The sequence below is a fragment of the Rutidosis leptorrhynchoides genome, chromosome 5 (assembly GCF_046630445.1).
Source record: "Rutidosis leptorrhynchoides isolate AG116_Rl617_1_P2 chromosome 5, CSIRO_AGI_Rlap_v1, whole genome shotgun sequence".
In the NCBI taxonomy this organism is placed as follows: domain Eukaryota; kingdom Viridiplantae; phylum Streptophyta; class Magnoliopsida; order Asterales; family Asteraceae; genus Rutidosis; species Rutidosis leptorrhynchoides.
In genome coordinates this window covers 24,376,041-24,398,998 of record NC_092337.1, presented here as the reverse complement: position 1 = coordinate 24,398,998, position 22,958 = coordinate 24,376,041, and the positions used below count along the sequence as shown (strand labels likewise).

At 34.3% G+C, this 22,958-nt stretch overlaps 2 protein-coding genes across 2 annotated transcripts; one reads left to right on the top strand and one right to left on the bottom strand.

Annotated features, from left to right (window-relative positions):
* The first annotated feature begins 605 nt into the window (after nt 1-605).
* LOC139848464 (uncharacterized) lies at nt 606-2,619 on the top strand. The gene is made up of 3 exons (XM_071838195.1): nt 606-956; nt 1,293-1,712; nt 1,965-2,619. The coding sequence occupies exons 1-3, from the start codon at nt 606-608 to the stop codon at nt 2,508-2,510; spliced, it is 1,317 nt and encodes a 438-aa protein (XP_071694296.1). The 3' UTR covers nt 2,511-2,619.
* Nucleotides 2,620-5,176: 2,557 nt separating this feature from the next.
* On the bottom strand, nt 5,177-8,856 carry LOC139847452 (DEAD-box ATP-dependent RNA helicase 36-like). Its single transcript, XM_071837124.1, has 6 exons — nt 8,203-8,856; nt 6,248-6,570; nt 5,962-6,165; nt 5,800-5,881; nt 5,607-5,705; nt 5,177-5,529 (listed from the first exon to the last, which is right to left on the bottom strand). Exons 1-6 carry the CDS (start codon nt 8,815-8,817, stop codon nt 5,356-5,358), a joined length of 1,497 nt encoding a protein of 498 aa, XP_071693225.1. The 5' UTR covers nt 8,818-8,856; the 3' UTR covers nt 5,177-5,355.
* Between the last annotated feature and the right edge of the window lie 14,102 nt (nt 8,857-22,958).

Here is a 22,958-nt window from a genome sequence, read left to right as displayed (position 1 = left end):
AAACTAGTGTTTCTCTAATTGATATATATTTTGTGCAAAACAGAGTATATAATAGGTCATTTTGTTTAGCTGAGTTTTAGTAGTAGCATATAAGAGATATTAGGGGAGGCTCAACACCACCATGACCCCTTGTCTGATATCTTGTCTATGCGAGGGGAACTAAAAAAAATACGGACTAATTTTTTGCAGCACATAAGAGTCGAACACATTTAACTCCTTTATCGTTAGCTCACTGCCAATGTATCAGCACCTTGAATTTAACATTGATTTGTTAGTTCAAGCAAAATAATAGAAAAAATTACGTCATTAGTACCCGTGGTTTATACACAGGTACTAATACTCCGTATGTAAAAGTGTAAAAACTACATGTATCAATATTGGCATAATTTTTTCAAAATAATACTCCGTATATAAAAATTTTTGAAATATGTTGGGAGGGAGGCAGTCTCTTGGGACTTGGGCTGATGCTTTTTACCTTTTGTTGTTCCCAGTAAAACAAAGCAAATAATGATAACAATAATCCATCAATCTATTGTTTCTTTTTGTTACTCATCTGATCACTTTCCCTTTTAGTACCAATCATTCATTCTGTTCAGTGTTCACATATGGATGCAACTAAATCAATTGATCCAAGATCAAAGCAGCAGCAGCAGCAGCAGCTGCAGATACCACTGTCACCATTAACCGAATGGCCCGAATATGTTCATATGAGTTGTTATCATCCGTCACCTGTGGCTAAACGCAGAGGTTGTCGAAAGCTGTTAGGACTTGGAAAAATATCAAAACTGGGTAGATATCATGATGATGATATTATTTATGATAGTAAAAAGTACCATCATGATAACAATCGATGGCGGTTATTGCTCGGTGTATTGGGTTGCCCACTCGCACCAATTCCGATTGATATCAAATGCTGCAGCAGTGAATTTCATTACAACATCAAAGATATCCCCATTGTATGTTCTAATCCCTCTTACTACTACTGTTACTTATTCTTGTATTTAAGCTTATATACATAGAAGACATAAAACATATAATGTTTGCTTCATATGTATTATAGGATTTTTCTAACGACAACGTTTAGTGCTGTTGTTGTTAAGACGCATAAACTTGTTGTACATCTTAGTAACCGCCACACTAAAGTTAATATTTAACTTTTTGGTACAATAATTTCATGAACACTAACGACAGCCCCTTAGGGTTATTGTCGTTAGAAAAATCCTTATTATATTGGCTCTACATTTTAAGTAATAAGTCAAATTAGATAACAAGTTTTTTAAATTTGTGTGTAGGAGAGGTCTACTGCACAATACATAATACATCAATACTTGGCAGCAACAGGGTGCTTAAAAATGATGTCGAATGGCGTACGACTGCAGCAACAGCAGCAGTCTGGTTATTTTAAAAACATGTACACAACTGGTACTGTGAAAATGACATGTTGTAAAACCGAGGTTTCGTCAATAGAAGGGCAGAATGTAACTAACAGTTTGAGTCCTGATATTAGTGTTGGATTACAAGGAGCAGATAACGTCAAAGGCTGTTTCGTTCTGTGGCAAATGGTGCCCGGAATGTGGTCTTTGGAGTTGGTTCTTTCTTCGGGTAACAAGGTTTTGGCTGGTAGTGATGGCGATACTGTTTGGAGTCACACACCTTCTCTTGGAACTCGCATAGCTAAAGGTCCAAAACGCCCCTTACGCCGTATCATTCAGGTCTTTTTTCTTTTCATTTTACAGATTCAAGATAAGTACTATTTGTCATATTAATATGCAATTTACTAACGACAACCCAGTACTTAGTACTTAGGGTTGTCGTTAACATGGAAAAGACTTGTACATTTCAATATCCGTCATTAAAAAGCAATACATACAACATAATAATGCACGTTAACGACAGCCATGAGGGCTGTCGTTAGAAAAATCCTATTAATATATGTCATGCTAATTTGCAATGTATGACTGTAGGGATTAGATCCAAAGAGCACGGCAGGGTTATTTGCGAATGCGGAACGTTTAGGCGATAAGAAAATCGGAGAAGAGGAATGTTTTGTGCTGAAAGTGTGTGCAGGGAGAGAAGATGTGACGGCGAGAAACTACGGGCCCGACCCGATTTCAGTTGAAGTGTTGAGGCATGTATTGTATGGTTACTTTAGTCAAAAGAGTGGGCTTTTGGTATACTTGGAGGATTCTCAGCTTACTAGAGCCATGTTGGAAGGACAAGATTCAGATTCCGATTCGTTTTCTTATGATGAAAGGATGGAAGACGTGATGTATTGGGAAACGAGCATCGGTAGCAGTATCGGGGATTATCGAGAGGTGGAGGGTTTGATGGTTGCTCATCAAGGTCGATCTATTGCTACGGTCTTTGGTTTCCCTGATTATTGTTCTGGTGTACAAGTTCAGCAGCCGTATATGTACAGGACTCGGTTTGAAGAGATTTGGAACATTGATGACGTAGCGTTTAACATCCCCGGTCTATCGAACCATTCCTTCCTCCCTCCCTCACACTGACATTTCATGATCTGGTTTAACAAGTTATTCAATTGTTAACGTAATTGTTCTAGTTTCAATATCATGCTATGAAGTTTCATCATTGTATGTGTAACAAACGAGAATTAGGTCATGGATTATATTTATAGTCGATATGGTTTAGTTTTTGTACAAAAGGGCTATTCGTCTACATAATTTAGCATATTAGTACTTATACGATTAGATGCCAAAAGCTGTGGTTTCTTTAGTTGAAGTGTCTGCAAAACTCAGTGGGATTCTAGATTCAATACAAGTATCTAAAAAATAGCATATACAGTGGGTCGGGTTGGGTCAAAGATCAAATGGGTTTGGGTCAAAACGGGTCATATTTAAAATGGGTCGAACGGGTTGGGTCGAGACCCGGGTCGGGTTAGGTCAAGACCCGGGTCAATTGGGTCGGACTAGTAAAATTGTTCTTGTTTGTATTTTTTTTATGTATCTCTACCGAACACGCACCTTGAAAACGTGCCCCAAAAACGCTGGCCGAATACGCGCGTAAAAAACAACTCAAAAACGCGCATCTAAATCGCGCGTCGAAAATGCGTCAAAAACGCTTGTCGAAAAACACCTGGTCGAAAACATGCCTCGAAAGCGTTGCTCGAAAAATGTGCCGAAATCACTGGTCGGAAAAGCGCCTTGAAAACGTGCGTTGAAATCGCACGTCAAAAAATGATGGTCAAAAACGCACGTCGAGACGCAAGTCGAAAACGCGTGTCGATGGTACATAGTGATTAAGTGTTAAAAATTTTATTATATTTATATTTTTATATTATGTAATAACAACAACAACAACAACAACAATAATAATAATAATAATAATAATAATAATAATAATAATAATAATAATAATAATAATAATAATAATAATAATAATAATAATATTATATAGATGTATCAAAATATAATTGATATAGAAATGTTCAAGACCCAATTGGGTCTGTAGTTGATTTGATGTCTATTATACAGAAGGACCCAAACAGGTCAAAGATAAAACCCAATGGACCTGTTTTATTGGTTTTGGATTATCCACACTAATTCGAGTAAGCAAAAGCAATATTTTCATTATCAGATTTCAAATAAATTTAATAATCTTAGAAACTTCAAATAAGGGTGTGTTTGCACACAACTTCTTGGAGATTACGAGAGCTTACTGGAGTTAAGCTTATGATTTTAATTAACCTCAAGTTATAAGCTTTGTTTGGTAGACATAAAAAGTGGAGCTTATGAAAATCATAAGCTCTTAAAAAGTAAGCTACGGGTGTGTTTGGGTGAGCAGCTTCTTGGAGCTTATGGGAGCTTATAGGAGCTTGAGCTTATGATTTTAATAAGCTCCAAGTCATAAGCTTCGTTTGGTAGACAAAAAAAGTAGAGCTTATGAAAATCATAAGCTCTAGAAAAATAAGCTACTTTTAGTAGCTTGTGGAAAAAAGTAGAGCTTATGAACTGGAAAATAAGCTCCAGCTATCTTACCAAGGGTGTGTTTGGGTGACGAGCTTCTTGGAGCTTATGGGAGCTTATAGAAGCTTGAGCTTATGATTTTAATAAGCTCCAAATCATAAGGTTCGTTTGGTAGACCAAAAAAGTAAAGCTTATGAAAATCATAAGTTCTGGAAAAATAAGCTACTTTCAGTAGCTTATGAAAAAAAAGTAGAGCTTATGAACTGAAAAATAAGCTCCAGCTAGTTTACCAAACACTTATAAAAAATAATAAGCTTCAGCTACAAGTTTAAAAAATAAGCTCCAGCTCCAGCTCCATCTCATAAGCTCCAGCTCTAGCTACAAGCTCCAGCTACTTTCATCCAAACACACCCCAAACACTTATAAAATATAATAAGCTCCAGCTACCAGCTTCAAAAATAAGCTCCAGCTCCAGCTCTATTTCATAAACTCCAGCTCCAGCCCCAAGCTCCAGCTACTTTCATCCAAACACACCCTACTTCTAGTAGCTTATTAAAAAAAGTAGAGCTTATGAACTGAAAAATAAGCTCCAGCTAATTTACCAAACACTTATAAAAAATAATAAACTCCAGCTACCAGCTTTAAAAATAAGCTTCAGCTCCAGCTCTAGCCCATAAACTCCAGCTCCAGCCAGTTTCACTCAAACACTTTCTAAGAAGATTTCATACCAACGGAAGTAAATAAACCTTATAGATCAAAATTCAATCACATAACACATCATGACACAAATACTCTAATTAGTAACAAACAATTCAACCAAAAACAATAATAATATTTACCAAGAGAAAACGACCGATTCCGCGTACAGGATAAAAATCGAGACTGATTATGCCCCATTGCCATGCCCTAACACCTTATACGTAGTCACTGCAACATACTAATTGAATAATAGCAGGTAACAATTAACGTTTTCAAATAACAATTAAAATGAATAATAGCAGCAACTTGGCTCAAAACCTGTAACAAAAATCTAAAGCAGTAACTAAGAGAAAACACAAACTGCAGCTCTGAAACTCGATTAAAATTCCGGATGTAACCTGAAAATCGCATATGCAAGCGAAAGCTGTCAAAATACCTTTAAACAGCAACTTTAAATGCACATACAAAGAAATAATCGAAAACAATCAAACCCTGAATCGACAATAAAAACTAACATGTTTCACAATAGCGTAACAGAAACGAACGGACGAAATAATTGAACACCACATCAACCAAACAGAAAAACCAGTCCCGTATTAAGTTACGAAAATTACATATTTGAAATAGCCGAACATTAACAAACGACATTAAAGAATACTCAAAAAGAATATGTAGTTAAACAACAAAATTCATGATCATGTGAAGATCAAACAAGAGATTAATATAGACGCTACTCTACTACTAAGGGCTTTACGGTCTTTTCTCTTTTTCGTCTTTTAGTCTTCTTCTCTAACAATCCTTTTGCTGCCAAACTCCTCTTCTTCTGTTCTTTCCTAGCTTTCTCCTTCTCATCAAATCCATCGTCTGTCATTTGCATTTTGGCCTCACGTTTCGCCTCAAAAACCTAGCATTAATCTCATTTTAGCCATTGCATACTTTTGTTGGTAAATTATTTAAATATAAAACAGTTACCTATCTTACCTTTTTAATATCTTCAAGAACCTCATTCTCTTTGCATTCAAACAACTCCATTTTTTTCCCAATATCCATTTCTATCGCGTCGACAAGATCTACCTCACTCTGTAAAAAAATATAATTCAAATGTCAGCACACATGAGCAGTGATATGTAAATAATAGTAATTAGGTAAAAATTAACCATGGTAAAAACGTAACCTGAGTGATTAAACTTATTGCTAGCCCTCCTCTGCCTGCTCTAGCTGTACGTCCAACACGATGAACATAGTCCTTTGGGATTCTGAATATAATTTATAATTTTTACCTTCTAAATGTTAAAATTTCGAAACTATTAGAGATGTATTTAAGTCACGTTTTTACCTTGGGATATCATAATTTATCACAAGATCAACTGTAGGAATATCTAAACCACGACTAGCAACATCGGTAGCGAGTAATACAGGAACCTTTCCAGATTTAAATTTGTGAAGTGCTGATAACCGTGCAGATTGTGATTTGTATGAATGCAATGCTGCTACTTCCATATCAAGTAAATCCATCATTGAACCCAAAAGATGACAATCCCTGATCATTAACAACTAATGGTGGTCAATGTTATGGTACATAGGTATTTTTAGTAAAAGATGAAACTAATAAACATTATTACCTGCATCTAGCAACAAAAATTATGGCAGAACGAATTCCCATATCTTTCATTCGATTTAAAATATGAACCAGATAAACATCTTTCACAGTTCTGGGAATAAAAACATATTGTTGATTGAGAGTGTCAACTATTTGTAACCCTTCATAAGCCTCAAAAAAGTATGCTTTATTTGCAGAAACCTCCAGTAGTGATTGGAGATTACTTGTCATTGTTGCAGAGAATAACAAAGTTTGTCTGTTCTTTGGTAAGCAATTAAATATTACCCTTAAATCATCCTCAAAACCAACATCCAAAACTCTATCTGCTTCATCCAACACTAAGAACTGAAAAACAAGTAATACAAATAGCAGCCTAATCATACAAATGCTAACATCAAGAAGTCACCGAAGTATCAAAACAACTTTATTCACCATCAAATTATCAACTTGGATTTGTTTAGGCCGATATCTGTGAAAAACAAAAACTTACTACAAAACTGCAAATAGTACTTTTTTACGGAGAAGAAGATATTATTTTATATGAATACTTGTAATTTTAAAGTGTCCGGTATGTCTTCTGTATCTCATCATAAATGAAACTAAATCGTAGCTTTATGGTTCTTATGCATACATAAAAAATTAACCTACTTTTAAAGGTTTCCACATCTCTAACCCCTAAAGCTATGTGCAAACTATTTAATTTTTCGTAGTTTCAGCAAGTTCTTGCACCTAGCAACAAAAAATCAAGAACTGATACATGATAGTTTATACATACATTATGCCATCATTGTAAAATGGCAAAAATGCAGCTAACTTTAACTCTTATCACCCAAATATTTGATAGTCAATTTACAGTTTTTTGATAAGTTTTTGCACCTAGCAACAAATTACCAATACTGATATATTACAGCCTATACATACATATTAGACACATATTCCACGCACCATTAGTCAGCACAAAGATAACCTCTTGAATATACCCCATTTGCTTCCCATCTTTCTTGACCAAATCCCAAATCTCACTATCAATCAAGCTAATCCAATTTCCTTAGTTAGCAGCGCGTATACACAAATATAAAGTCATCCAATATATAGCCATGATCTTTACATATACAAGGTATAAATCATAAACCTGCTTCTAAAATAGATCAAGGAATCCTCATAAGTTGACTTTTCGGTTGACCAATAAAAGTCAGAGCAACAGCAGCAGTAATTTCACATTCTCTAGGATCAAAATAGCAGGAATAACCATTCAACTAGCAATTTCATTCAACTTAAAATGACATGCTAACTACAATATACCCCAAATTGAATCCAAAAAGCCAATAACAGTAGACCAACCCAACATAATAGGAATGATTCCAGCAAAGCCTACCCATATCAGATCACTCTTGACTCCTCTAGTTTGAACAAGAACAGGTAATGTATCTCATTCCAAGTCACATAACTATAGCAAACTTGGCTTTGTACATGCCAATTTCTACAAAACTGAAAAATAACAAAAAAAAGCTCCTAACTTTACCGCTGTCGACACATCTAACGGAAAAAATACCCCTAATCTAGGTGCATACGTCTTTACGGGGAAGCAATTATTATTTTATATGAATTCTTCTCATTTTACAATGTCCCAGAAAGTTTTCTGTATCCCATCATAAACAAAACAAAAATTTCAGCTTGATAGTTCTTATGCATATATCATGCCATAATCTCTTAATAATGACAAAAATTAACCTACTTTTAAAAGTTTCCACATCTATAACCCCTAAACCTATGTGCACACTATTTTATGTTACAGCTTTTCAGCAAGTTCTTGCACCTAGCATCAAAAAATCAAGAATTGACCCATGATAGTTTACACCTACATTACGCATCAGTGTAAAGTGACAAACATACACCTAACTCTAACTCTTATCACACAAATATTTGATAGTCAATGTACATATTAGAAACAAATTGTATATATATATATATCAATACCTTAGTATTAGAAAAGACATTAGGGATATCAGGATTCTGTTCAATCAAAACTTTAATCCTTCCAGGAGTAGCAATAACAACATGAGGACGTTTCATCAACGTCTGTGATTGCGTAATCATATCCATACCACCAACAATAACTGCACATTTCAAATTCAAACATGCTCCAAGTGCTTTAAATTGTTCAGCCAATTGATACGCCAGCTCACGTGTTGGTGCCATTACAAGACAATACACACCGTACGGGTTCTCAGCTAATCGGTGTAGTATCGGTAGTGCAAACGCTGCCGTTTTGCCGCTTCCGGTTTGAGCTATCCCTAACACGTCATCACCGGCTAATATGCGAGGGACGCAGTGTTGTTGAACAGGCGTAGGTTTTTTCATCCCGAGTTCGTTGCAGGTTTTGATTAGGAAATCGGATAGACCTATGGTTGAGAAAGTGTGACTGCTTGTGTTAGGGTTATGGTTTGAAGGTGTTTGCTTTGTGAATTGGTGGTTGTCGGCGGCGGCGTCAGTGGTGGTAGGGTTTTCAGACACGGTGGCGGCGGTTGTAGAGACTGATTGTGGTGGTTTGCGGGAAAATAAGGGGAAATTTGCTTCGATTGAATCCGCCATTTTTGTTGCAGAGCTGCGTTTGAAAGAAGAAAGGTTTAATGTGAAGATAGTTGAAATAAGGGGTTTCTAGTTAGTGGGCTGGGCCTCCGTTATTCTATAGGGTATTATCACTAAAATGCCTATTTTTATTCACCTTTTTGCGTTGGAGCTCAAAATTTTTTTTTTTTTGCCAAATTGCCCGCGCAAGACGCAAGGTGCCTTGCGCCTTGCGTCCTTGCACCTGGGGGTGCCTATTGCGACCTTGCTTCCCGGGGACGCAAGGTGCCTTTTGCGACCTTGCTTCCCGGGGACGCAAGGACGCAAGGTGCCTCTTGCTCCTGCCTGATCGTTTTCTTTCAGACATTTCATCGAACACCTGCATGCACATAACAAAGATACTTAGGGATATGACCAAGGATTGCAGCACAGCAGGGGCTGAGCTCAACCAAATTGATCTTTTCAAGTGTTTAAATTATTAAATAACAACATCGTTGTTTTCTTGTCTGCATGTAAACAGTCAGTTAATACGTACATCAACTTTATCCCTTTCAACGTTAAACTGAATCTTATGAGCACTAAGGTACAAATAGAAAGAAAGGGCAGCTAATTTTAACTATAAAGTTAAATCTTATGATGATAGATTTTAGAATACTCCAAATATTCATAATTACGAAATGTGTGAAAATTCCATTACACGTGCTTTTTCAATTTATTTATATAGCAATAACAACAATCAAATTATGTACCTTTTCTTGTATATATGTTAAAATCTGATTGTTCTCAAAGGTTTGAAACCTATTGAAATTTCAAACCCACGATTATAAATAATACTACAATCCTTTGTGCATGCACATAAGGTGTTCGATGAAATGTCTGAAGGAAAACGATCAGGCAGGAGCAAGAGGCACCTTGCGTCCTTGCGTCCCCGGGAAGCAAGGTCGCAAAAGGCACCTTGCGTCCTTGCGTCCCCGGGAAGCAAGGTCGCAATAGGCACCCCCAGGTGCAAGGACGCAAGGCGCAAGGCACCTTGCGCCTTGCGCGGGCAATTTGGCAAAAAAAAAAAAAATTGGACTCCAATGCAAGAAGGTGAACAAAAATGGGTATTTTAGTGATAATCCCTATTCTATATTGTGAGCAGCGTTGTAAACGACGTCGCAGGACGTTCTGGTGACCATTTAGTTTCGATGGCGTCCCGTCTTTTAATAAGTTGGTTAACGGTCAAAAGTCGGGTCAAATTTGAGAAATGTCGGGTAAACGCCGGTCAAAAGTCAATAATTCTGTTAAAATCAATCAAAAGTCGGTCAAATCGATCAAAATTGACGTAGTTTAGTGTTATTTCTTTTATTATATTAACGATAATGTCGATTATTAGTACAAACTAGTTAAAAAAGTTTTTTGACTTTAACATATGTGTATATATATAAAAGTCAACGTCCGTCTCGACCTTTTAAGATCCGGACCGTCTCGCGTCTTTTTCAACCTTGATATTGTCAGATTATTTGGATTATTATATTCGTTTATATTTTTACAGTAGATAATATATATATATATATATATATATATATATATATATATATATATATATATATATATATATATATATATATATATATATATATATATAGTGGTAGGATCAAGAGGGAAGTAACCAATCGGGGAAAGCAATTTTTTTTTTCGTTTTTTGAAAAAACTTTGTTCACGAACATTATAGATTGGATGAAAATATGAACATTTAATAAAGACACTTTGTGATAAATGTTTTTATTTTGGCGGAAAAACGCTCAAAGAAGCAATATATAACAATTATCGTGTTTTTCGAGCGTATGTTGAGGTTTTAGATATTAGGGTTTAGATATTAGGTTTTATATGGTTTAGATATTAGGGTTTAGAAATTTAAGGTTTAAGGTTTAGATTTAGGGTTTAGATTTGGGATTTAGATTGAGTTTTTAACACGAACGGTTTAGAGTCCATAAACCCAAAACACCAAACCCTAAACCCTAAACCCTAAACTCTAAATCGGGCTAAATTTTACTTCACAAAACATCAAAAAAAAAAAAAAAAAAAAAAAAAAAAAAAAAAACTTTCACATTTTCACGAACAATATTATCTTGAATGTTATTTTTGTCGATCGTTTTCCCGCCTAAATAATAACATTCATCACGAAGTGTCTTTTCTAAATGTTCATATTTTCATGTGATCTTGATGTCGGAAAAAAAAAATTCAAAAAAAAACGAAATTTTTTTTTTGCTTCCCCCCGCTTCCCCCCGATTGGTTACTTCCTCATTGATGCTGCCCCTTTATATATATATATATATATATATATATATATATATATATATATATATATATATATATATATATATATATATATATATATATATATATATATATATATATAACATTTTATTTTGAAAAACATTTTATATGTTAAAACTATTGGAAACAATTACATTATTTCAAGTGGATTGGATCACCTAGAGTTATTAGAGGATGTGGTGTTTGGCTTAAATTCCGCCGTCAATTACCGACGCTGCAAGGACATGGATACCGCCTGTAACGACCCGGCTTTTTTCGACTTGCTTTTGTGCTTTGTGCCTTCACGAAACTGTGTATATGTGCGTACTGAGCTAGTTTATGCTCTGAGATCTTATTTAATGATTAATTACTCTCATTAATATCTTACAACGTACTATTAAGTGTGTAATCACTTAACTTGATCCCCGAAAGCTTTTACGACCGTTGGTGTCACTTGACGTTTGAAACGAGCTATGTATTTCGGTACACGTTTAACTCTGGTCATGATAGGAATATTATGACTACGAAACACTAATTGTTATTTTATAATAACAATTACTTGGGTTTTTGGATGCTTAATTACGCTTAGTAATTTACTAGAGCACACTAGTCAGTCTTGTTAGACTTTCTACCTTGTTGGACTTTAGCCCACCCTACACTAGCTAGTGGACTATTTAATTAGCCCAATTATAATAAGTTAGTGACCCATAATAATGAAAGACAAATGCCCATTTATTAGAGGGAATATACTAGCATTTTTGTTAAGCATTATCCTTAATGTTGCATGGGATCCTAACATAAGCACCAACTTTAGACTACCATTAACCAAAAAGCAAAAGTTGGTCCCCCTTGTCCCCTCCCAAAGGCTACGGTTTTGGAGCCTCCCCACCACCCTCATTTCCTATAAATACCAAGCTATTTCCTCACAATTCACACTTACTCTCATTTACAAATTACACACACTTACTCTCTAATTCTCTATATAGACTTTCTCACTCTAAAAAGTGTAAGTTTTAAATTTTCTTCTTCTTCATAAAGTCGACATCATCATCATCATTTAATGGATCTAGCTTTTAGCTTTTGATCTTGTTATATCTTGTAGATTCTAACTTGGGTTTGAATCCTTTAAGAACATGAAAGATTCAAGCTTTCTAGCTTGGAATCCTCATTTACTTGTTAGATCTAGCTTGTGATTTCTTTGTTTTGTTATAAAGATCAAAACTTGTGTTTATGATCTTCATGTATCTTAAAGATCCAAGCATTATGCTTCAAGATCTTCAAGAACACTAAAGATTCAAGCTTTCTAGCTTAGGGTTTCATTATTATGTTAAAGATCTTAACTTTTTAGCTTATGGTCTCATTACTTTCATTATTTTGTTAAAGATCTTAGCTTTCTAGCTTATGGTCTCATTAATCTTGTAAAGATCCAAGCTTTCTAGCTTAGGGTTTTCTTAATACTTGAGATCTAAGTTATTATTGTAGATCTCACTTACTTGGAATCTTTTTGTATTTTTTGTGATAATAAAGATCAAGTCTTCATCATCATATATGATGGAGATGCATAAACTTGTGTAAAATGGACAAAGGTTGAAGCTTTATTGGATCTATGCAATAAAGAGGCAATCTTGATGTTCAAATATTGTAGAATGATATATTTTACTCTTAGTTGTGTATTGATGGTTGAACCTTGGTCAAAGTGATGCTAAAACATCAACGAGTTGTACACTTGAAGCTTACAAGCATCAAGGATGAGAACCGTGATAAGCATCAAGCACTAAGAATCTCACTGGAGCACTTGTTTGCTGTTTTTCGGGGTCTGATCAGACTCCTGGACTTCTGAAAAATTGATTTTCAGATATTTCGTTTCGAGTAGATGACTTTCCGTTTAGGCCTCGACTTAATCCGATATACGGTTTAGGATTTATGGCCTTCCGAAAGTCACTACGCCCTTGTAACATTGTGCTGAAATTTCTGACCTACTCGCACTTAAACCGTCGCCACGGTCAAATGAAGACGAGTTAGGTTCTGAAAATTGGTCAGCGGTTAGAGGACTCACATACGGATCCATATCCACTGACTATGCGTCTTTTTAATTTGTATAGAGGTCGTAACAGCTATCCGAAGTTAGTCTTTTGTTTCGATCTGTATTCTTGTTAAACTTACCTTAGTATTGATGAATGATGATGATAATGATGATGTCGATGATGACACTTAAACTTAATTTATTCACTTTTAACCTTTTAGGACAACATACTGACCTAGTGACCTTTGACTTAGGTTGACGACCTTTCGGACCGACTTACTACCTGCATACGTTTCGTATCGACTTTTACTGCATATTCACTGTGAGTTATAGCTTCCCTCTTTACTTACACTATTTTTGGGACTGAGAATACATGCGCTTTTTATGTTTTACTTACTTGACACGAGTACTTAAACTTTACATATGTGTGGGTTATATAACGGCATAAACATACCCCTTAGCACGGTAACGTTTAATCATTGGTTTTGAACCGGTGAACGCGAATATTAGATATGGATCCATAGGGTTTGACATCCCCACTCGGGCTAGTCGTGCTAGCATTTAACGGGTGTTTGATACTTCGAGGACATACGCACTCGCCAAGTGTACTTTTAGGGGGTATTACTATTACGTTAAGTTAGTTACCGGGTGCCCACGGACAAGCATATACTTTTCATACTGATTTAAACTGCTGGTTGAAGCACTGAAATCTCGTGGTCTACATTACTTTACTGATTACAAACTATAGCTCACCAACATTCGTGTTGACTTTTAAGCGTGTATTTCTCAGGTGCTTAGACGATGTTGCTTCCGCTGTTAGACTTGTTTTCTTGGTGTTATAGACTTGCTGTTATGGACCTGCTGTGTTAGATTTCCGCTGCATTACTTAGAGATGTCTCAATCATGGAACTTTTATCTTGCATTCGTAACTTATGTTATTTTCAAATAATGACTTTGTAACGACCTTTGTGTCACGTTATCTTTTGTAAACGCTATCTTCTTATGAATGCAAAACTGGTTTTCAAACAGCATGTAGTAATTGACTGTGTAAAGATCCTGTTGTTGACGAATCGTACACGATGGTTTTGTACGGGGCGTCACATTTGGTATTAGAGCATTGGTTGTAGGGAATTAGGTTGCATTAGTGAGTCTAGACCAGGCCGAGTAGGATTCACTAATAGGACTAATCTACAACGTGCTTGTTTACCTGTTTCTGCGGAACTGTTGCATGCTACTATGTTGTATTACTGCATGTTACTACTTACTACTACTGCATGCTACTGCTTACTTTTACTGATATATGAACTTGTTGCATGCTACTGCCTACTTTCACTGCTATGTGAACTTACTGTATGCCGCTGTTTATTCTCGCTACTGTATGCTACTATCTGCTTTTTTGCATGATACTTTTGTTGATACTGCTATTACTGCCATGCTATGTACTGTTGTAGACGTTCTAGGCTGCTGTAGTTACTATGCCTGATTACGTGCTTGCTACCCGTCTGCTTTTCGCTGTACCGACTTGGAGAACTTATCCTTCCCAGTTCAGATGTTTTTCTGAACTACTTTCCCACTCGTCTAACCCTAAGAACTAGTAATGTAGTCCACCTGTTACTACCGTTCCACCGTTCCAGAGATCGAAACATTACTTCACGCAATCTAGAAGGAGTACCCCTCGGATTACACGCCCACTAAAGTTGTGATGACCCGTCCGAATCCACTTGGACGAATACATCATTAATCAATTTCATAGTGAGGTTTTGACCTCTATATGATACGTTTTGTAAACATTGCATTCTTTTAAAAAACACACCATAAATGAATATATAAATCCAAGGTTTTCGACGTCTGATGATTTCTACGTATAGACAAACACTGTATATAATAGTTTACAACACTACATCCGTTGACAATGCAGTCAAAATAAGATACATGGTGATGATTTTGTGAATGCAAAGTTTTCTTGAATAAAGCATGTATGACTCTATGCACATAGCTTGTATAACGTATAAGCAAACAGCGGAAGACTTCTAGGAACCTGAGAATAAACATACTAAAAAGTGTCAACACAAAGGTTGGTGAGTTCATAGTTTTAATGTTGCGCATAATCTGTATATAAAGGTGAATCACAAGTTTTCAGTTGTTTCATCCAGAAACGTTTATCAAAATATTCTACGAAATTGAGCACCCTGGTAACTAAACTTAACGTATATATAATTTATACCCATTGTATAATCATCTTAATAATACACGCAAACCAACGTGTACGCTTCTCAAATAGCATACGTCCGTTAAAAGGCTAGTGCTCTAGCTCGGACGGGGATATCGAGCCCTATGGATCCGTATACCACTATTCGCGCCCACCAGTTCTTATAACCGGCAGTTACTAGTTACCAAAGCTAAGGGATTTTCTGAAATGTCCCGTTCATATTGATTATAAACGTTCCATATTAATTGATTTCGTTGCGAGGTTTTGACCTCTATATGAGACGTTTTTCAAAGACTGCATTCATTTTTAAAACAACCATAACCTTTATTTTATCAATAAAGGTTTTAAAAGCATTACGTAGATTATCAAATAATGATAATCTAAAATATATTGTTTACACATGACCATTACATAATGGTTTACAATAGAAATATATTACATCGACATATGTTTCTTGAATGCAGTTTTTACACAATATCATACAAACATGGACTCCAAATCTTGTCCTTATTTTAGTATGCAACAGCAGAAGCTCTTAGTATTCACCTGAGAATAAACATGCTTTAAACGTCAACAAAAATGTTAGTGAGTTATAGGTTTAACCTATATATATCAAATCGTAACAATAGACCACAAAATTTCATATTTCAATACGCATCCCATACATAGAGATAAAAATCATTCATATGGTGAACACCTGGTAACCTACATTAACAAGATGCATATATAAGAATATCCCCATCATTCCGGGACACCCTTTCGGATATGATATAAATTTCGAAGTACTAAAGCATCCGGTACTTTGGATGGGGTTTGTTAGGCCCAATAGATCTATCTTTAGGATCCACGTCAATTAGGGTGTCTGTTCCCTAATTCTTAGATTACCAGACTTAATAAAAAGGGGCATATTCGATTTCGATAATTCAACCATAGAATGTAGTTTCACGTACTTGTGTCTATTTTGTAAATCATTTATAAAACCTGCATGTATTCTCATCCCGAAAATATTAGATTTTAAAAGTGGGACTATAACTCACTTTCACAGATATTTCCTTCCTCGAAAATAAGACTTGGCCACGGATCGATTCACGAACCTATACAAATATGTACATATATATCAAAGTATGATCAAAATATAATTACAACCATTTTTATTATGTTTTAAAGATTTGAGTGTATTAAGTCAGCTGTCCTCGTTAATAACCTACAACTAGTTGTCCACAGTTAGATGTACAGAAATAAATCGATATATATTATCTTGAATCAATCCACGACCCAGTGTATACACGTCTCAGGCTAGATCACAACTCAAAGTATATATATTTTTGGAATCAACCTCAACCCTGTATAGCTAACTCCAACATTACTGCATATAGAGTCTCTATGGTTGTTCCAAATAATATATATACATGGGTCGATATGATATGTCAAAACATTTGCATACGTGTCTATGGTATCCCAAGATTACATAATATATTAGAATACATGTATAATACAATATAAGTTAGCTAGGATATGATTTGTATAGATTTGTTAAACATTTCCCGTAGCTAAAAAGATCAAAAATATACAATCTTGTTTTACCCATAACTTCTTCATTTTAAATCCGTTTTGAGTGAATCAAATTGCTATGGTTTCATATTGAACTCTAATTTAAGAATCCAAACAGAAAAAGTATAGGTTTATAGTCGGAAATTTAAGTTACATGTCAATTACTAAAGAGGTAGTCATTTCCGTCGAAAGAACGACATCTTTATGACCATTTTGAAAAACATACTTTCACTTTGAGTTTAACCAAGATTTTTAGATATAGTTTCATGTTCATATGAAAAATTATTTTCCCAGAAGAACAACTTTTAAATCAAATTTTATCATAGTTTTTAATTATCCAAACCAAAACAGCCCCCGGTTTCACTACGACGGCGTATATCCGATTTTATGGTGTTCGTCGTGTTTCCAGGTTTTAAATCATTAAGTTAGCATATCATATAGATATAGACCATGTGTTTAGTTGATTTTAAAAGTCAAGTTATAAGGATTAAATTTTGTTTGCGAACAAGTTTAGAATTAACTAAACCATGTTCTAGTGATTACAAGTTTAAACCTTCGAATAAGATAGCTTTATATGTATGAATTGAATGATGTTATGAACATCATTACTACCTCAAGTTTTCTGGATAAAACTACTGAAAATGAAAAAAATGGATCTAGCTTCAAAGGATCCTTGGATGGCTTGAAAGTTCTTGAAGCAGAATCATGACACGAAAACAGTTCAAGTAAGATTTTCACTCGAAATAAGATTGTTATAGTTGTAGAAATTGAATCAAAGTTTGAATATGAATATTACCTTGAATTAGAAAGATAACCTACTATAAATAACAAAGGTTCCTTGATCTTAGATGATTACTTGGGATGGATTAGAAAGCTTGGAAGTAGACTTGCAAACTTGGAAGTATTCTTGATTTTTATGAAACTATACTTATGGAATTTATGAAGAACACCTAGAACTTGAAGATGGAACTTGAGAGAGATCAATTAGATGAAGAAAATTGAAGAATGAAAGTGTTTGTAGGTGTTTTTGGTCGTTGGTATATGGATTAGATATAAAGGATATGTAATTTTGTTTTCATGTAAATAAGTCATGAATGATTACTAATATTTTTGTAATTTTATGAGATATTTCATGCTAGTTGCCAAATGATGGTTCCCACATATGTTAGGTGACTCACTGTGAGAACCCGGAAATTTTTGACCAAATTTAAACTTTATCTTTAAATGATTTAACATTTCAGACACGATAAGCAAAGTCTGTAAATTTGAATCTCAAAATTCTTGAACTATTCAATTACCTTTCGATTGTTCTCAACGATTCGCGAATAATTATATGTAAATAGATACATATATATACCATAAATTGAAAACGTAACAAAGTGTTGAGTATATGATACTGTGCATTAAACTTATTGGTTTGATTATCTGATTGATATATTTAGATACAGAGTTAAAAGATTATGCCAAACGATTAAATTAAAAGATAATTATTGAGTCCCTTAAGGATTATGATATTATTACGGGTCTCTGTCGTAAGGTCCACGTTGATTTGGGAAATCATTCATTCTTAATGGTATTCGAAATAAATGGTAAAGTGTTTGTTTAAATAACGTAATTTGGACACATACAATAATAAGGAATATTAACTGTTGGAATTAGATATATGAATAACTTGCGATATGTATTTTAAAACGTAATATATATTTAACAATACGATAAAATATAATATTAACTTGGTCATAAAAACGAATTGTTATTATATATATATTAACAAATAGCGAGACGATGATTTATAGAAGTAAATGATCAAAATACTCGAAAGTTTAAGATATACTTTGAGTGGTATAGTTTAGGGATAATTTATGGCTATATTTTAACAAAGGTACGTGACACGAAATGTAAAATACAAGTTTTCTCAGCGTACGAAAGGACATTTGAAAAACCGGAACCGGGACATAAGTCGAGTGATGACGTACGACTTATCAGAATAAAAATTACAAGTCAACTATGCATGTGAATTTAATATAATATATAATTAATTATATAAATTAAATATATTATATATATTATATAAAATTATGTCGACAACAAAAAGTTAAAAGTTTGTGAGCTGGATCAAAGGGCCATGCGATCGTATGGCCTTGAAGCACAAATCCCATGCGATCGCATGGGGTACTTTTTCAGAAAAGGTTCTATAAATTGATCGAGTTCTGGCTTAATTCATATACACACATATTATCTATATTACTCCGTCTTATATTTATTATTTATTATTATTATTATTATTATTATTATTATTATTATTATTATTATTATTATTATTATTATTATTATTATTAAGATTAATATTATTATTATTATTATTATTATTATTATTATTATTATTATTAAGATTAATATTATTATTATTATTAATCTTAATTAGTAGTATTATTATTATACATAAAATATTACGACGAAGTTATGAGCGTGTCACTTTCAAAATGGGTTTTCAAGCGGGATAGAGCTAAGAAAATTATGGGTAATGTTCGGGGGTATATTTATGAATCAAACCTAGTGTTTATCATCTCCGTTACGTCTACGTACTTTTCTGAAATATTGAATCATAATATTGATACGTAAGCATTTATATTTTATCTTTTATATACTAATAGTGTATCCGTGTCTAGTGCTCGAGTATATATATTTATACAAGCTTGTATGCTAAATTTTGTCGTTAAACAGTTTATGATGAATCACGAATTAAATACATATATTACTGGTAAAAGGTATATGATATACATGTTTTTGGAAAGCTGGCGAAAAATCAATAACTTTTCTTTTAGACACCGAATAGTTTCGATAAACGGATTAAAAGATATGATCAACTGAATTATGATTGACGTTAATTGAAATTGCTTTTGAATCTGCAATTAAGATTTAAACAACTTGTTTACGAGATTGATAAAATGGATTTTTGAATATTACCAACCGAGTAAATGAATCCTTATATAAGGTACGTCTCGTTTTGTTGAACTACTGTCAAAATTGACTTTTTGAAACGACTTTGGATAACTTTTGTATGTCGATCTCGGGCATTAGGATTGTGATACACTATGACCTGATCTAGCTTGATAGACATTTATTGACCAACATATGTTCTCTAGGTTGAGATCTACGGTTATTTGGTAATCCGAGTTTCGGTCACATTTTGGTGAACGACTTTATATGCTGCTAAGGTGAGTTTCATATGATCCCTTTTACTCTCCACATTTTTGGGCTGAGAATACATACAAATGCTTTATTAACTGATTTACAATATTTATATGTGTGAGTTTCATTGCTCCCTTTTTAATTGCTTTTGCAATCTATATTTTTGGGATGAGAATACATGCACTTTATTTTAAACGCAATTGATACAAGTACATACTTAATTCTACACTGAGTTTGAACCGAAAATCCCTTAGCTTTGGTAACTAGTAGCTGCTAGTTCATAGGATATGGACTGGTGGGCGCGAATAACAGTATATGGATCCATAGGGCTTGACATCCCCGTCCGAGCTAGAGCGCTAGCCTTTTAACGGACGTGTGTTATTTGACTTTAGGACACGTTGGTTTGCGTGTATTAAAACGAATAGGGTACTTATCATTATAACGTTAAAGCTTAGTTACCAGGGTGCTCTTTTACGTAGAATCTATTGACAAACTTTTGATAAACGTTTCTGGATGAAACAACTGAAATTTTGTGATCCACTTTTATATACAGGTTATGCGAAACACTAAAACTATGAACTCACCAACCTTTGTGTTGACACTTGTTAGCATGTTTATTCTCAGGTTTCCTAGAAGTCTTCCGCTGTTTGCTTATATGTTATACAAGCTATGTGCATGGAGTCGTACATGGCATATTTTTCAAGGAAACATTGCATTCACCAAATCATCACCATGTATCTTATTTTGACTGTATTGTCAACGGAAGTACTATTGTAAACTATTATTTACGGTGATTGTCTATATGTAGAAATCATCAGATGTCGAAAACCTTTGATTTAAATATTCATATATGGTTTGCCTTTTCAAAAGAATGCAATGTTTATAAAACGTATCATATAGAGGTCAAATACCTCGCAATGAAATCGATGAATGATGTGTTCGTCCATATGGATTTGGAGCGATCGTCACAGTTGGTATCAGAGCGTTGGTCCTAGCGAACCAGGTCTTGCATAAGTGTGTCTAACTGATAGTTGTTAGAATGCATTAGTAAGTCTGGACTTCGACCGTGTCTGCATGTCAAAAGTTTTGCTTATCATTTCTTGTCAAAAATTACCTGCTTATCATTCCTAGTCTAGACACATTTTACTGCATTGATTGCATGAATAGTGTATAGACAAAATTCATATCTTAGCGTATCTGTTACTGTAAACTTTTCCTGACATCTTCCGAAAATTTCTCCGTGATTTATGGAATTTGGTATTATATATACATATGTAAATTATGTATTGAAGAATACCAAACTAAATTCTATAATCTAATTCATATAAAAAAAAATCATCTCCCTAATTATACAAGATGGATCTCGTATCCAGTTCAAATTCCTTAAACTCTGACAGCTATTCCGATATGGATATTCACCTGAATTCCGAAGACAGTGCAACCGGAATGGATCAACCAATTAGCCATCATCTATTCTGGATGAATTGGGGATGGGTTCGTAGCCTACTTAATTATTGGAGACAAGAAGAAGGCGATCTCTTCTATCCACCACATTGCCCTCTTGGCGAAGAACCTGAAGCACTTACCGGCGAACCTGTTCGAGACACCATTTTCTCTCTCATTTCTAGAGTATCTCGTCACGATAATATACTATCTCAAATTCTGGATCTTATTCATCCGCTCGTCCGAACCGCCAATCATCCCGGTGTAGTAGAAGAAGTCAACGAGCTTCGCGCTCGGGTAGTGGCTTTGGAGAATATGGAGCAAAGGTTACAAGCACCAGCAGTAGCACCGGCAGTAACAGTACCACCGACAACAACACCAACAGTACCATTACCACCACCAACAACATCCGCATCGCAAACCTCAACTTCACAATCTGTTCCACGAGCATCAACGTCATACGCACCGTAGTTACCAAGAAATACCAGCAGCAATAACCGATGAAGTATTAACTCATTTCCCCTGAAGAAATTTTATGTATATTTAATATATATGAATCAAAATAAATCTTTTCGTACTAAGCTATTACATGTGAATCTTAACTGGTAGGTACTACTCGGTTAGTTCATATTACTAATATGCAATGATGTACATCCTTCCTTAACAACTTAACCATTGTTAACTACAATCTCTGTTTCAACCCAATTAATTCCATTTCATTATAAACCAAGTGTATTAATCAATTACATAATTGATTTTACATTTTCAATTTCGATATACTCGAAACTTTCCAGAAAACATCATATGTGCCTTGTAAGGTTCATAAAAATTCCACGAGCACCAACATCCTTCACCGAGGAATATCAATAAGAATAAATAATGAAGTTGTGATTTCATTAGTGAAAAACTCCGCAAAGATTATGTAATCTTTAATGTTTTAGAGATTAATCATTTCTAAGACAAGCCGAAAATCAAATGAGCTTAATATGATATTAACTCATTAAATCCGTATTACATCTGAAGAAATATACATACATATATTTTCATAAAGACTGTAATGAAAATTCTTTTGTACAAAATATTACTTGTGAAATCTTTAACGGGTAGGTAATTCCCGGGAAATATATAAGTTCACAATTAATATCTTATATTGTACATTCTTCAACTTTGATTCAAAAAAAAAAAATTATTAACTATGCTCACAGCGATATACAATCGTTTCCATACAAATTCAATTACATATTCTGATATTGATGGATCAGAATCCAAGTTAAGATTTAACGGGTGACATCATTCTTAGATCTCTACATCTTTCAAAGCTATACTTTGACTTCAAAAATGTGAAAGATCCTTTAGCATTGTTATTACTGAAAATAATATTGCAATCTCTTTTCAAAGTATCCAGTTTTACCACACTTTCAACCAGTCAACTTCGACTTTTCAGATTAA